This window comes from Myzus persicae, unplaced genomic scaffold (assembly GCF_001856785.1).
Source record: "Myzus persicae strain clone G006 unplaced genomic scaffold, MPER_G0061.0, whole genome shotgun sequence".
Lineage (NCBI taxonomy): Eukaryota > Metazoa > Arthropoda > Insecta > Hemiptera > Aphididae > Myzus > Myzus persicae.
This window is the reverse complement of record NW_019102724.1, coordinates 307,112-324,529: the sequence shown is the minus strand read 5'-3', so window position 1 is coordinate 324,529 and position 17,418 is coordinate 307,112. Positions and strand designations below refer to the sequence as shown.

At 30.0% G+C, this 17,418-nt stretch overlaps 1 protein-coding gene across 2 annotated transcripts; it reads left to right on the top strand.

Annotated features, from left to right (window-relative positions):
- The first annotated feature begins 338 nt into the window (after positions 1-338).
- On the top strand, positions 339-17,361 carry LOC111033032 (serine/threonine-protein kinase Warts). Of its 2 annotated transcripts, XR_002604361.1 has the most exons (8): positions 339-939; positions 3,168-3,666; positions 13,640-13,754; positions 13,848-15,570; positions 15,642-15,817; positions 15,884-16,173; positions 16,241-16,775; positions 17,233-17,361. XR_002604361.1 is itself a non-coding variant. In XM_022313590.1 (7 exons), the coding sequence occupies exons 2-7, from the start codon at positions 3,373-3,375 to the stop codon at positions 16,670-16,672; spliced, it is 3,030 nt and encodes a 1,009-aa protein (XP_022169282.1). In that variant the 5' UTR covers positions 339-939; positions 3,168-3,372; the 3' UTR covers positions 16,673-17,361. The 2 variants fall into 2 exon arrangements, 1 of the variants encoding a protein (XP_022169282.1); XM_022313590.1 differs by having other exon boundaries at positions 16,241-17,361.
- Positions 17,362-17,418: the final 57 nt, after the last annotated feature.

Here is a 17,418-nt window from a genome sequence, read left to right as displayed (position 1 = left end):
ACGCGTACACCTTACTACCTCACGTCTCTACCAAAAAAAAAAAAAATATGTACAATGTTTATGTTTTATTTACATTTTTCTACCACCCGGTCCCCTAAGTGTGGGTGGTTTTTAAAAAAAAGACTGTTTACCGTTTTGGTTTTTAAGAAAAAGAAATTACAAAGTGTGCGTCTCCTTGTCAAAAATTGTCTAACTCCCGTTCGAGGTCCGGGACTTGGAGGCGACACCGACGCTGCGGGTACGTGCACGCCGCACGGGGCAACGCACACGCACACGCACACGGCGCTCACACACACACACACACACATACACACACACCACACACACACACACACACACAACACACTCACTCGGCCGCCGCAGAACGATACGCCGACACCGCCGTGTGATATTATTGTTGTTAGATTTTTTTTCGATAATAATAAAATACGAATTTATTAATTTATAACGATAAAGAAAATACAGGAAAACGTCGTGACGTGAGAAGTGGACAGAAAAAAATGAAAGAAGATTTATTTACGATCGTTCTCGTGTATTTGTGTTAATTAACCGTGCAGTTATTTTTTGACTAGTTTTAATTATCTCTCGGTGGTGGGGGGGACATCGGAATGTTGTAGCAATATGGCGGCGGCCATGATAATGGCACACTCGACAACGTAGACTCTTTGTTTTCGTTTCCCGATAATATTGTTTTATATTTTTTTCACCGCGTCCGCGCCCGCCAACTCGACGCCCGACGGTCGCCTTTGAGCGCGTCCGTTGTGCGCTTCGTCCCGTGGAAACGCCGATCCGCATTCGTTCTAAATGTGCGAAAAGTGCCGCGAGTTCTGCGTTCATCTTCCAAAGGCTGTGTTGGTGGTTACGTGCACTGAACACGGACACCGGAGACCCACCGGAGACCCTCCAAAGACTGGATAACGATGCACCGCCGGTCCTGAGGTCAGTACCCACATGATAGTCCGTACCCAGGTGATCCACACATGATGACCGGGTGCTCCTCTATGGTAATATATCCTATTCCCATTTTGTCTTGAGTCCCACAGTCCCATCCAACCTCTCACAAGTTATTGGGTATTCGGTTAGTACGCTTATAAATAGTTGTTAGCCGTTCGTCTGTTCGTGTATGTTATAGTTATAGCTGCCCGTTGACAAACGCATGTATTAATGGTATTCGTTTGAAGACATCAAACAAAATTTGTGGATGTTCTTATGAATTGTTGAGGAAAGATATTAAATATTCTTTTGATTTGGTCTTTTGTATAAAATATAAATTATAAAATAGCGTTGGAGGTTATTTTATGCACAAATTAATTTGTTTAGTTTATTCCGGGGTTTTTTCTAAGTTTTGTTTTTATATACAAATTAAGTCTTCTTATATTTATTGAATCTACCTAACTATACATAAGTTATTATCTGCTCGACTGGTGCTAAGTTTTTTTCATATCCATGCAATGTCAAAGTTTATAATTTTATAGTGAAGGTACCACCAGTTAGTGCAGTTCTTTAATGAACTACATGCAACAAACTACAACTAGCTTGTGAGTATATACAAATTATAATGAACCGAATCATTCAGATAAACATACTTCAGTGATATTAAAAAATGTATTAATCTATGTAAAATGATAATCGTTGATTTTGAATTTTAAATTTAATAATTTAATAAACTATAATATTGTTACATAACATAAGCCGGTACTATATCTATTATAATTATCAAGAGGGAATATTTCTTAGTTCACAGGACATTTTAAAAAATTGGAGAAATAAACTTTTTATATATGAGTAATGTAGTTCTTGCAATTGGTATTAGTCATTATCATAACTTATTTGTTCTTTGTCCAAATATATGTTGTTGTTATCATAAAAATAAATTATTCATGTCATAGTTATACACATTTAAGTTTTTAAATTAAGATATTACTGCATAATATTATATTCAAATAACTTGTTTTTTATCTGCTTATTAGTATATACTATATAGTTTGTTGAAACTAATCCAAATGTCACTTAAAACTATATGGTCATTGAGGTATTTGGTAATTCATAATTAGTCTGTTATGAGTATGTTATTTTAGGTACCTTACCTAGGTACTTATTTATTTATACTTATAGGTACTTATGTGTAGGTATGTCACATACTATTAGGTATTACCTACCATAATATTGATTGTACAAAATTAAAAGTGTAAAATCACTGTTAGGTATAGGTACCTGGATACACCCATCTAGTGGTAAAATCCTTAATATTTATTATTTATATCACTAAAATGTTATAAGGTTAATATTTTAATTTCTTTATTTTATTGTTATAATTTTGTACCTAAAATATTTAAATTAAATCTTGGTTGGAAATAATTTTATATAATTTTATATTTTAAATATTTATTAATTTACTATAAATTATAAAGTTAATAAATTAATAGGTTAAGACTTCAAGGAAACAGTAAATAAACTAACTAGGTATATTTAAAGTTACATATGTATTTATTATTATTATATCATCTATTTCGATTGAGTTATTTTACTATTTAAATAGTAAATAAAATATTTAATTTAAGTATAGTTACATCATAGAAAGCTGGATTTAGTGTACCAATATATGTATTTAAATAATTAAAAATATATTAAAATATAAATGTTGATCACAGTCGAGTATATATATTTTTCAATTTATGTATCTGTCTCTTTTCACTTATACTTATTATGCTAAGAAGTATAGATTGTATAAATATAAAAAAAAAAATTTACTCCTACCTATACCTACATATTAAAATAATTTTATATGAGTACAATATATTTTTTAATTAATAATTATATCAAATATAATATTTTGCTTAACTGCAAGGTATGTTCAAATTCTAATTATTATACCTAAACATTATTCTATCATTGAGTAAGTACTTACATAAAAAGTAATAATATAAAATAAAAGGAATTACCTACATTCAAGAGTATTAATACTTAAAATATTAATCCTGACTTATTTCTGGTTTTAATTATTATGGACTAGTACATTACAGTTATTAGTAGGCCAGGTACTTATTATGTCTTAAAATACTTAAATAATTATTGTAGTATTAATTTTTCAGTGATTTGAACATAGTATTCTTAGTTTGATCACATATATTTTTGAGGCTTTTATATAATTTGTTTTTGTATTTCAGGTGTTTATTTTCATCCACGAAGACCTGGATATTTTACTTTTAATTAAGTAACTACAGTTGCTTGTATCGACCATGTGATTGCTATATTAAGTTTATCCATATACCATCACATGTTGTGTTCAAAATTGCAATGTGTGTGAGTGCGTAGTCTGTGTGTCCTCGGCCCCCAGTTAGCCATGGGCCGCCCGAGGAAGCCGTCGCCAGCATGAACTCTGCGGCGCCTGCATCGGGCAAACCATCTACCCGATCATCATCTTCGGGCTACCGCCAGAAGGCATTAGCAGAGATCCGCAATTCACTATTGCCCTTTGCAAATATTGGTGGCTGCGACAGCAGCGCTGCCAGCTGCGTGTCGAGTATTTCAAGTGCTTCAGGATCAGCCACCTCTGGAATTGGGTCTGTATCTGGCCTTAGTTCTCTTTCAAACAACTGTGTCGATAAAGAGCTTAACGCACTACGGCAGACACTTTCTCAATTAATCGCAATGGGGTATACCGAAGTAAGAATTATTTGTATTACTAATTTAATACTTTAATATATTTATTTAAAACCACTGAGAAATAAAGTGAGACTATTAATTAATAACATAAGCTAGAACTATTTATATATTAAATCTGCTCAGTTTATTTAATTTAATTATAAAGAAAAATATTCAAATCTATTCAAAGATTTGTATAAGGTATAGATGTATATTATTTATTATATTGCATATCTATATTAATAATTTTAGTGAGTCTTTAATAAATAATTTTTATTTTAGAACATGACCGCTGAATTAGTTTGATGTCGCTGATTATATGATCATATGATCATAATTGAAATATTGAATCTAATTAATATTGCTCAAACTTAACATTATTCCTCTGAAAATATCTTAATATTCCACAAAAATACATTTTAAAAAAATTTATGAATTTGTTAAACTGTAGTTTTCTACAAGAATTTAAAGATTTTGAAATGTCTAAACAATTTTTCTTTCAAAGTATCAAAAATAAATATTTTTGAAAAATTAAAATATAGTACTACCTATTGTTTAAAATATATTTTAGTTTCTAGACTACAACCTTAGAGGAAGTGTGTGCAGTCAATCGTAAAAGTCTATTTATTATATACAACACATAGATAAGATACCACCAAATGTTGGTGCTTGCCACAAAAAAATCTTATTTTTCATTTACCCTCTAACAAAGCAAGACATCTTAAAAATAGGTTGAAAATACATAAAATTGCCCTAAAACCTACATTTCTATGAACAATTACTTATATAATTAAAATATCTAAACATTGTATGTCTAAAAAAGTCAAATTTGCAAAAGTAATAAAGTTTGAGCCTTACTATTTAGTGTTTGCTGAAAATTAACCTTTTAAAATGTTTTTACATTAATTCTAATTTGTTAAGAAGTTATATTAGTTAGTACAAAAAACAAATCCACACTAATTAATATTACATTAGGTACCCACTACCTATAATAGAAATAATTAAACAAAAGGCGTTTTTTGATTTTGGTCTTTAATCAATTCAACAATTTTTTTATTTAGCATCCTTTTATCAAATAATTATTGTTAGTTATTGCATTACTTGTGTTAAAAGACATAAATAAATAGACTAATATTCATACCTAATCAATTAATTTATTCTATTTTGACTTTTGATAGGGTCTAATCAATGACTGGAATTTACTGGCTGGTATTTTTTAGGTACAAGTTATGATAAATAAAGATTGATGTTTTTTGTCAGCCAGTACTCTCGTGTTACCTCGACTACCTTAGGTGCAGAACTGGGTTATCTCGACTAGTGAAATATTTCCAAGACTACCTTATTATGATCATCCATGTCAATCTCGATTACCGCAATTTATTAATTAATAAAAAAGTATATACTCGTATTATAGTATTGAGGTTTAATTAACAATGAGTTATTAGTTTATTACATTTGAGGTCGTAAAAATAATGTATAGTTAAAAAAAAACATTTTTAAATTCCTTGCAATAATTAAATAATAAGTAGATAATAAAAAAATCAGGTAAAAATAATATATACCTAACTATAAAAAAACATTTTAAAATTTATTTTCTGAAATAACCTTTCTAAATGTTATTCTTGATCACCATAAGCAGAATTCTTGTTTTTCTTTTAGGCACTTATATAAAAAATGACTCTTTTTCTCTAGACAAATTTATCCAAATATCCACAGTTCAGGAAATACCATCTTTACTTGAATTTTTCTTTTTAAAAATAAACTTTCATTGATCTCTACAATTAACCTTGGTTCGCCTATTTTTCCTTATAATTTATTTTCAATACCCATTGCGCATTCTTCATGTAATTTGTTATTCTAGTCAATCACTGTATTTATACTTAAATTTAATTGTTGTTCACACCAGTTAATATTTGTTATTTCATAAGTCCAGTCATTTATAAATCGCACGGCAGTCTTAAACGATATTGGTGATCTCTCTAATCAATAACTGTTATGTATATTTTTAACTCTACTCGTGCCGCTGAGAGTGCACTACTGGGCAGCGACCAAAACTCCTCTGATCTCGCTCATTCCCATCATTAAACCTGCCGTTTAGGTGGTAGAGAGGGAGAAATTAGGTACCAAAATGTGAAGTTTGGTCATTTGGATGCGCGAACGAGTAGCGCACTCTCAGTGGCAGGAGTATATTAAATGGTAAATGTTCTGATTTCAAAACAGTGAATAGTAAATTGTACATTAAAAACAAAATTAAGTTGTTTATTACAATGATACAGACAAGAACGCTGGAATATACATTTATCAATAAATTCCTATATGGAGGCAGTCAAGGTAACCCAGATGATTCTAACAGGTAGTATTAGAAATATTTGTGTAGTTGAGATAACACGTAAGTACTTGTCAGCCAGTCAGTTCAGTCATAGTTTTTGAACAGCATCTGCTCTTGGAGTAACACAGCTACTGACCAGCCAAATCCAGTAGTTTGTTTCGTCCCAAAATGTTATATCCACAAACAAAACTCAAAACTCTTTAATACCTTTCTAGTCTATTCAAAATCATAGGTTCTATTTGTATAACTAATTATTATAACATATCAAGTGCCCTTTTTATAGCCAATCTTTTCATCTTTGAACTTGGTTTGTTAGATAACTCCACATGTTTTAAATGACAAACCCTTGTTTAGGGCCTAAGACCCCACCTTATAACAATTAAATCTTTAAAAAAAAAAAATTTAAGATAAGTAAATGTGATATAAATATTTTATATTGATTCTGACTTATTTTTATAATCTCATCTAAACTATTAAATATATACCTGATAAATAAAATTTAAAAAACAAACTAAGTTGTAAAATTGTATTAATAAATATAACTTATGCATTCAAGATATTTATTATCTATACAAGGAAATTTTAGAGAAATTTTTAGCTTTAGATTGTAGAATTAAAAAAAAAAAACTAGTGATTTAAAAACTATAGGATGATTTAATTTTACCAGGGTTAAAAAATTTAGCAGTAGATATAAAATATTAGAATTGCATGTAAGCAGGACCTGATTTATAGAATTATAACCCAGACTAAACTTATTTTTGGAAGGGCTTACCAGCCTAACCATGTACATTTTTATTAAGTTAAATTCACAGATTGAGATAGATTTAGGCTGGCTTAGCTCTTTTGAAAAAAAAATGTTCAAATACCATATTTATAAATAAATACATCATGTGCTCGAGTATCATATGAATGTGCGTATAATATCATAAATATTAAATAATATTGTAAGAAGCCTTTTTGTATGCTGAAAAAAGATGAACATTCTCTTACTGGCTCACATTCTTTTACTAGCTTACCAGCTTACCTTTCTCTACCAAAGCATAAGTAAAGTACAACTAATCAAAAATGATTAAATTTGCCAAAAACAAATGTATTATCAAGTAAAATAGTTCAAAATCAATACGTTCATTTTAAAGTAATTATAATTTTCAGTATATAAAAACATTTTTTTTTTTGTTAAAAATTGATATTTTCACGTGGGCTTATTTTTGGCGTTCTTTTGAGAAAAATCTTCAGTTGCATCTTTACAGGTTTATGGAGTTTCATTAACTTAGTTGAATTAATATTACTAAGTTATACACTTTTCAATGGTCAATAATGATGATCCATCCAATCTTTCCTGAGTTTATCTTTCTTATGCATGTTCAAGACTTTTTCTCATCCTTTTTGTATCAAAAAAGTTTTTCACTTGTACTATTATATAAGTTAAAATTATATTTGAATGTAAACATCAGTGGACGTATGAATGATGAATGTTAATTTGGTGCAAATATTGTAATTGTTTACTTGGATCTAAATACTCTGTAGTGAGTTCAGGGCTGGTAAATTATTGTAAAAAATGGTTAGGTAAAAGGTCAGTTTTTGATTCGATTGTGAGAGGGAGTAGCAACACAAATATCTACTTTGGGCGAATGCTCAAATGAGAGTGTTGCTGTTGTGACATATTTTAATATTATAACTTTTTAATTAGTTATTAGTTATTACTTACCTATTACAGTTACTATTTTATTAATTTCTCTTCCTAAAAACTTGCTTTTTTAATTTTTAATTTAAGAACCAAATTAGTTTTATATTCTCATATTAAGAGCATGTTATATAGACTGTCTAAAATACAGTCTATATAACATACGAAACAGCAAAATATGTTCAGAATAATCTAGTTAACTATTGTTTTTTATTAATATTGGAGTGAATTGAGCTATTATCAAATTTATGTGTAAACATTTTTTAGTTTTAATTTTTAAATTAATAAACATTTTTAAATTGTAAATTGTAATAAGCTTTAACTCATATCTTCCTTTACAGTTAAAGTATAAAAAAACTCACTCTAAGTCCTAGATAATATTCTTACCTTCAATAATAGGTCATTAGGTCAATTGCTCTGATATTAAAAAGAACACGGGTTAAATAGATTGTATGTGGTATATTGTGTGTTTGTACTAAAACAACTTATGTGGATATCATGTTACTAGGATTGCTTAGCCTTTGCCGGAGGGCTCATTTAGTAGGCAAAAAAAGTTGAATAAAAACATCAAAAGCTTGTTTTGTAAGATTATTTTATTAGTTATTAAAAATTATGGTACATTTTACAGAATTAGAAATGGTACATTACTGTTACAACTTTAACTATCAAAGTTATCGTTTACTTGGTTAACATAAGTTTTTTTCAATGTTTCTGATGTTTAAAATCTTAAATTATATATTTCTAGTATAGTCTTTGGAGGAGATCACTTTTTATGCACATTAATGACTAAATGGTGAGCCGTTCTTACTCGTAACATCATTATGATTGATCAAAGAAATTTTCCAATATTTTGAAAATAAATTTAAAGTTCTATTTGTTATTATTTCCCTATGTATTTACCTATGACAGATATGATTAAATAGTAATTTTACAATATTTTATTATTATTAAAGTTTATCTTGTTATTTTAATATCTACTATTTGAAACACAAACTACAATAGCTATACAATCATAAAATGGAAGAAATTAGGTATACACTAGGGGTCTAGTGTACCTCGTCAATAAGTAAGTCACTGAGATTTATGTGTTAAATTTGAATTCAATGATAAATCATGATATACCAAAAACGATTCTGAGATCAGTTTGATAGCCTATATTACATAGTACATTTAATGACATGTTTTTTATGTATATTTTACTATTATTATTCCCTCAGGTTGATTTAATTATTTCTGAAACAGCATTTATCAACATAAATGTGAACATAAAAATGTTTGGCCTGGCTACAACTTTTTTTTCTGACCAAATTTTGTAAGGATCATAACCTTAAAACATTTATTATTTTTACCATAGTAACCCTCTCTCTAATGACAATTTATGATTCATAGATTCTGCTTTCAGACAAACAATTTCATGCTAGGATTTTATTATTACTACTTAATTATTAAAATTGTCAGGGTTGGGCAATATACTCAAAAAAAAAGTATTATGATAATGCATTTAGTGTATGTAGATACATGATACATTTATACTCTGTATTTTATATTTCCAATTTGTTGAATTTTATTAACTATTTACTATACTGACATATTGTCTATACATAAATACTTTGAAATCCATAAATATTAAATAATACTATAAGTCAATAAGTCAGTCAATGCACATTATAACTAATATATATTCTTCACGTCATACATAAATAGTTATAGAATCGAAATAAAATTTGTTGTTGGTTCTATTCAAAATAAAAGTATATAAACATAATATCTTGTGTCTTTTGGAAAAATCAGATACATGATCCTAATGTAAAAAGTATCATAATACATGGCACTTTAAAATTATATATCAAGATACAAGATACGATTTTTAAATTACTTCTAAATAATTTTAGTTTTTATTCTTGGTTTAAATAGCTAATTTTGTCCAAATTTGAACTAAAAATGTCTATAAAAAATGTTTTTATTCCTTTGCTATTTAATGTAATGAGAACATTTTAACAACTAAACAATTTGCAAATTTTCGTAATTTTAACGTATTTTGTCAAAATTTGAACTCCGAATGATTATAAAAGAATTAGCTATAATACAAATTTACTAGGTAGGTATATAAAAATCATAAAACCGTAATGTAAACATTTAGTGAAAAATTCAAGTATACCTATAACGGTTATTTGTTGTTGAATTAAACAAAATGTGAAATTCGATTTTTCGGAAACTTAATTTGCGTAAAAATTCCCATTTTTTACTAATTTAATTTTTACCTTTGACCCTTTCCTCTCTCCAAATATCAACTAGATCCAATTTCGTACCAAGAAAGATATTCAATTTGAAAATGAAGGCATTTTTTCTGCTAATAAATTTCACAAAATAAAGCAAGATCGTTGTAAAATCAATAGGTATATTCATCAAGTAAAAACCAACTACAGTGTATATTGTACACATATATATTTTTATACATTTCCAGTTTGTTTAAACTAAAAAATGTAGGAATGTAGAAAGTAATCCAACCAAATCTACCAATTCAAAATAGATATTAGTTCTTTGGATCCTTTCATAATTTTAGTAACCACTGTCGCATGATTGCATGAATACATGTCTCTGGAATGTAAGATCCAATAAAAAGGTGTAAGTGACCTTGTCCCAATCCTCTGAGGTGATGTCCGACTGTGAGACCTTTCGAACGTTAAAATAATTTGAACGTATCGTCGTATCACACAATCTTAATAAATATTTTTCTTAATCCTTGCATCAATCAATTTTCAATTTATCTAATTAGGTATTACCTAATATTAATATTTTTTTTATAACTTCGCCGCATTTCAATAAACACAATTCACGATATTTACTATATTATATATTTTATTTATTTTAAAAGCAAAATATTTCGTTGTACCTAATGAAAATTTCATTATAATTTGTCAAAATACCAACTTCATAGTTATTGTAGTTTTACATAAACTCAGTACAAATTGTGAAAAATGTAAATGAATAAACCCCGTTAAGACCAAACAGGTTTTCATGAATTTTTATTGTAAGAAACTAAGAAGAGAGATAAAACATTTTATTATAGTTCCGGTTTTTATATATATTTATGTGGGTATATTGAGGAATCCCGGTAAGGTAATTATGTTCAATGTTCCCATAAATTTGTACTTTGTAGAACTGTAGAAGTATGTATGTTATCTTTGTTAGTCTTATGATTGATCGAAGGATAGACAAAACCGGTCCATGTAATTGCAAAAGTTTAGACATGTTTTTCGAGTTTAATTACATTTGATTAAAAATTATATCTATCCGTGTGTGTGGAATTGGGTATTTTGGTACGTTCGTGTCTAATGTTTGGCTTTTAGTTCTAGATTAGAGTTGCTTATTAATTATTATTACGCGACATATTATGTGGCCTTAATATGGTCAAAAATTATACTGATTTAGATTGATATTACATTTTTCTAGATCAAGTAGAGAACCAACCCAATATTATCGTGCTACTTTCACTAGACATTATATTCATTAATATTCTTGGTCTTCCCGATGAACAAAACCCCTTCTAGATGCTAAAATAAGGCCAATTTAACTTGTTCTCGTAATTTTTTTATTTTAATTGTATTGATTTAAATTTTAAAAGATGACTGTGGGTTGTGGTAGAAAATTTCATTCAGTAATTTCGACGCGAATGCGTTTGATGACTTGAAAAGTTGAAAACCACACCACATGTTATAATATGACATATCGTTTGTAGTCATGTTTATTAACTTTTTGTATTTTATTTATTTGGTTTTAAATTTATTGGATAATACCAACCTATTGGCTATTAGTTATTACCATAATTATGTCATTTTTTAAATTATTCATTGCTCACTGTTATTCCCTTTATTTTCAACGTTAGTAATAAAATCAGTTCAAAAGTTCACATCAATGTAAATTAAAAAGTTACATTTTCTTTTGATCAAAAATATTACACTTTGATAATATTTTACTTTAATTACAATATAAAAATTAAAAATATTGATCGCGCATAGTTTCCTATCACCATATATGAAGCAGTAGTTAACGAGAGTTTTGTCATTTGTGCTATAGTTATCATGAAAATATGGTTATACGAAGTCCGATGGGTGATTTAGATAGTGAATAATTATGATAGAAGGTTAGAAAGCGAAAAACTGATAAATTACCTAACAAATACGTAACACAACGTGCAGGAACGACCCCCCCCCCTCCCGAAAATTAAAAGTTGTGTAATTTATATATATCAATCGTCGATAACTACAATAACTGGTCGGTGACAATTTGTTTATGAATCCCCCCCCTCAGAAATTTTTTTGGTGTACGTGCCTGACACGTGCAACTAGACTATAGTACTATACCACGATAGTATGGGGTGTGTTTCATGACGGAATTTAAATTAGTATATTTTTTTCTGTTTTCATGGCAGCACCTAATATAATATTTGTTGTTATCCATTATCCTTTCGATTTGAGATTTTTAATGGTTTACATTTTACAAGATTTGGTGTATTGTGTTCATCATAATGCGTCTTAATGTGGAGTAACGTATTTTATTACTCAAACGCATTAACTCAAGGAAAGTACTGTATTGCTCTTGTCATTGAAGCCGCGCATATACCCGTCATTTTGTTACACACTTAAATCCTCGCTTAAATCGGAATATAAATACAGGACATTAATATTTAACATAACATGATATTTTTGTAAAATAAACTTTTTTATTAAAATTATCTCCAAATAATTTCTGCTCATGATTATGAAACACTGTATAAAGAAAACATGTTGGTATGTACAATGATAGTTAATTACTATCACTATGGTGCGGGGCAGTGTCTGTAAAATTATTTTGTAATGGGGGTGGAGATGGGGCTGCATTTTTAACATACACCTATTTGATATTTTGATCATGAATTGTAACCGTTGTATACATATGTATTACATATTTCCCTACCTAAGTTATTATGAATATTGATACAAAAATCACGTAGATGTATCCATTCCCCCACCCCCGTCGCTTAACCATCACTGCTATCTTGAAATCAAGAATGCATGATAGTTTAATTTAGTTAATAGTTTATTTTGTAACGAACAATAACAACTTAAATTTCGAGAAGGAGGTTACTCATCCCCTGTAAGCAATTATTTGTATTGGGGAAACGTAGTACCTCTCAGCCATATCGCGACAGTAAGAAGCAAGGCCATAGCCGAAAAAATATTTAGGGTGGAGGGGGGGTTTAGAGTATAAATATGTTTCATAATATAATAAAATATGAAACTATAAAAATATAATTTAAATTAATCTTTATTTAATAAATAATTAAATCTTATTTCAAAAAAAATTTCAGGGGGGGTTGAACCCTAACCCCTCCTCCCCTGGCTACGGCCTTGGTAAGAAGTAACATTCATATTGTCCAGTGTCCACACGACGACAATATTTTGCAACTGTTGCAACTTACGATAACAATTTATTCGGATTTATCACTAATCGCGTGACCGCCTCTTTACAGTTTATATAATAGTAACATTTTTTCCTTCACTTTTTCTCTATTTAATTTTTTGTAAACTCTAAAAAATCATTTTTGTTTTTTTCATATTTTTATGAGAAATATTACTTCATATTGTAGTTCTTAGTTAGTATGTCTTGTATTTATTTTAAAAGTGGTTAATAATGTTTAAATGTTAAATGGCTTACAATTGAATATGTGTTTCATATTGACTTAAATGATTACTACTTAAGTGATATTTTATTAATTGTTTACGGAATAGTGAATAATTAAATGTTTGGTTAACCATTTAAGATATTTATTAATTATTTGATATAAATTTAGTTTGTTTATTAAATTAGTTTTTTAGTCTTGAGCTAAAGAAATAAACATTGAAATTGAATTAAAAATATATAATTTCTGTTAACTTTAGATTGGTTACATTATACACTTTTATATTCATTTATTCTAATGTAATTCATTATTTTTTTAGGAAGCATCATTAAGAGCACTTAAAGTATCTGGAGGACGGTGTGAAGGTGCTCTAGATTTTTTAGCTAAGCAACAGCAATGTGATCTGTCTAACGGATGCAGCAAATCTTCATCTGGTAATAATATTGTTATTTTTTTATTATCATAATAAACAGTATTATAATTTATAGTATTCAATCTCTAATAATATTTATACTATTATTTTACAGGATTATGTAATAATAATAAATTGATCAGAAAATCAAGTTTAGAAAGAAGTGGAGTTGGACCAAGGAGTAGTCCTGGCCAAGACAGTGGTGCAGGAAGCTCAAGGTCAGATAGTCCAAGACAACCTGATCTAGTCATTCACTCTCATCCACCCTTATCTCGTCAATATTCTCCTTCGGCATATTCAGAAACTCCTCCACCACCCCCACCTAGAAACAATAGCACACCACCACCTCCTCATGTACCGACACACATGCAACAGTTGCTTAAGCGCATGTCACCAGCCCCTGCTGTTCCTTCACGACCACCTGCACCTACACCAGGAACTTCATGTAGTTCCAATCAAAGAGGTACTTCACCAATGGTAGTTCAGAATGGTCCACAAGCACAGCAACAATTATCTCAACAGATGCAAGCCTTAAGTATGACTACTGCTGAACCACCACCACCTTATCCAATAGTTGGAGCTCCACCACCACCACCCTCATACTCTGTATCAATTCAAGAATACCGAAAGTCACCTTCTTCTGGAGTGTTTTCAAATGCAGGGTCATCTAGCCCTGTATCGGGATCAACAAATGGAAGTATGTCATCCTTAACTCGTCCTACACCATTACAAGCCTGGGGAGCTAGACAAACTAAAACTCAGTCACCAATTATAATGCAGTCTGTACGAAGTACATTGGTCCAAAAACCTGTACTTCAAACTGCTGTTGCACCACAAGCTCCAGTACCTACTTCTCCCTCCCCAGTTCCACCACCGTCTTATGCGTCATCTATTCAACAAAAGCAACAAGCTCAAAAAGCAGTCCAACAACCTCAACAAGCGTCATTGTCTTCACCCCCATCAGTTGTACCGACAACTGAACCTCCTAGCTATGCAAGTACTATGCAAGCTCTGGCTGCCCAACGAGTAATTACTAATCCATTGCCACCACCACCATATGCTGAGGACCATCAACATCGGAAGCCTACTCCTCCATTACCACCTATTCCATCATCATCTGTGGCTAAAAACAAAATGATGAACTGTATTAACTATCATCATCCTTTTAGTAATAATAATAATAATAATAATGGCATTACTAATGGACATGATGAAGAAGATGATAATCAGTCAAAAATTGATCACCAGTCCCCTATTCCAGAGCGCAAACATATTAGTAAAGAGAAAGAAGAAGAAAGACGGGAGTGTAAAGTAAAAAATTATTCTCCTCAAGCATTTAAATTCTTCATGGAACAACATGTAGAAAATGTTATCAAGTCACATAAACAAAGAGTGTTTAGACGTGTTCAGCTTGAAACAGAAATGGCTAAAATAGGTTTGAGTGATGAAGCTCAGTGTCAAATGAGAAAAATGTTATCGCAGAAGGAATCAAATTACATACGACTTAAACGAGCAAAAATGGACAAATCAATGTTCACAAAAATCAAACCGATTGGAGTTGGTGCTTTTGGTGAGGTTACATTAGTTAGAAAAATTGATACAAACCATTTATATGCTATGAAAACATTGAAAAAAGCACATGTACTTAAGCGTAATCAAGTTGCCCATGTAAAGGCTGAAAGGGATATACTAGCAGAAGCCGATAATGAATGGGTTGTTAAACTATATTATTCGTTTCAAGATAGAGATAATTTATACTTTGTTATGGATTATATACCCGGTGGAGATTTAATGTCATTGCTAATCAAGTTGGGAATATTTGAAGAACATTTGGCTAGGTGAGTTGCTTTATTTAAACTTAATATGATTTATTGCATACTTATTAACTAAATAATGAAAATGTTTATAGGTTTTACATTGCTGAATTGACTTGTGCTGTAGAGAGTGTGCATAAAATGGGTTTTATCCATCGAGACATCAAGCCAGATAATATATTGATTGATAGAGATGGTCACATTAAACTCACCGACTTTGGATTGTGTACTGGGTTCAGATGGACTCATAATTCTAAATATTACCAAGATGGTAAATATTCAATGATTTTTCATATATTTTAAAAAGTTAAGTCCTAATGAATCATTACTATTTAAGGTGAGCACTGTAGACAAGACTCAATGGGTGGTGGTGAAGAATGGGGTGTAAATGGTGCAGAATGTAGATGTCACCAGTTAAAACCTTTAGAGAGGCGACGTCGGCGAGAACATCAAAGGTGTGAAGCTCATTCATTAGTGGGAACGCCAAACTATATTGCCCCTGAAGTATTGCTTCGAACTGGTTACACACAATTATGTGATTGGTGGAGTGTAGGAGTCATCCTTTATGAGATGTTGGTTGGATCGCCTCCATTTCTTGCTAACACCCCCTCAGAGACTCAATACAAGGTATATAAACCATTGTTTATAAACCACGAAGTGATATTTTGCAATTATTTTAATTAATTTTTTGTAGGTTATACATTGGGAAAATACTTTACAAATACCAGCATCTGCTAACCTATCCCCGGAAGGTGCTGATCTTATACTAAAGTTGTGCACTTGTAAAGAAAACCGCTTGGGTAAGAATGCTGATGAGGTCAAGATTCATCCATTTTTCCAAGATATAGATTTTGAGAGAGGAATGAGACGTCATAATCCTCCACATGTACCACGCATACAATTTTCAACTGACACATCTAATTTTGATCCTATCGATCCAGAACGTCTTCAGAATTCAGATTCTTCTGATCCTGATAATAGGAGTTCTGATTCGGATGGTAACCGTCCGTTCCATGGATTCTTTGAGTTCACCTTCAGGCGTTTTTTTGATGATGGCGGTGGACCATCATTCCATACTAGAATTAGTCTGGATGATAATGATGGGCAAGGCGCTGTATATGTTTGATCCTTGTAAATTCTGTGATGGTTGAACTATTGGTGTATGTGGAGACATTAATGAATGCTCAATTAAAGCCATTTTAATAGTTTGAATAAAGCATTCATAGTGTGTAAGTAAAGAAGTTAAACGCCTATAAAAATGTCATAAGTATAAAATAAAATGTTTTTAATCATGATGAAATCTAGAATAAGGTGATAAATAAAAAAAAATGAAAGAATAAAATAATGTTCATTAAAATAAGATATGCCACATATTGTACTGAGTATAGCTTGTTTTCAGCTTTTCTATTGCAACACAATTATTTGTGGCAAAAAGCTCAGTTTGAGGTTTAATCCTCCCTTAGAACATAAGCTTTATTTAGTTACCAAAATTGTCTTTGTATTTTAATATTTTAGTTTCCTGCTCTTCATAAATGAATAGTACCCTTTCCAAATTCTAACACTCTTTTTTCCTGTTGTATTTATCTTTTTTAAAATTAAACTATTTTTAAGTTAATTTTAGGATTTAATGTGTTTCATCATTCGTCTTATTATTATTATCTTATAAATGTTTTTCTTTTACTTTAGAAAAATGAACCAATTATGGGCTGTGCAAAATGACAGGGATTAACTTACTGAGCTTAAAAACGAATTTAACATATATATATAAAATTATATATACAGACAAAATTATCATCTTTCTATGCAGTTACCAAATTTTATTTAAAAAAAAAAAGAATAATAATAATAACTAATTTTTTTTGTAATTTTAAA

Bases quoted from the DNA above. Each gene is read 5' to 3' on its own strand.
- LOC111033032 (XM_022313590.1), top strand. From the start codon at position 3,373: ATGAACTCTGCGGCGCCTGCATCGGGCAAACCATCTACCCGATCATCA. The intron at 15,571-15,641 runs GTGAGTTGCTTT...AAATGTTTATAG, and splicing joins TTTGAAGAACATTTGGCTAG to GTTTTACATTGCTGAATTGA. The intron at 16,174-16,240 runs GTATATAAACCA...AATTTTTTGTAG, and splicing joins CCTCAGAGACTCAATACAAG to GTTATACATTGGGAAAATAC.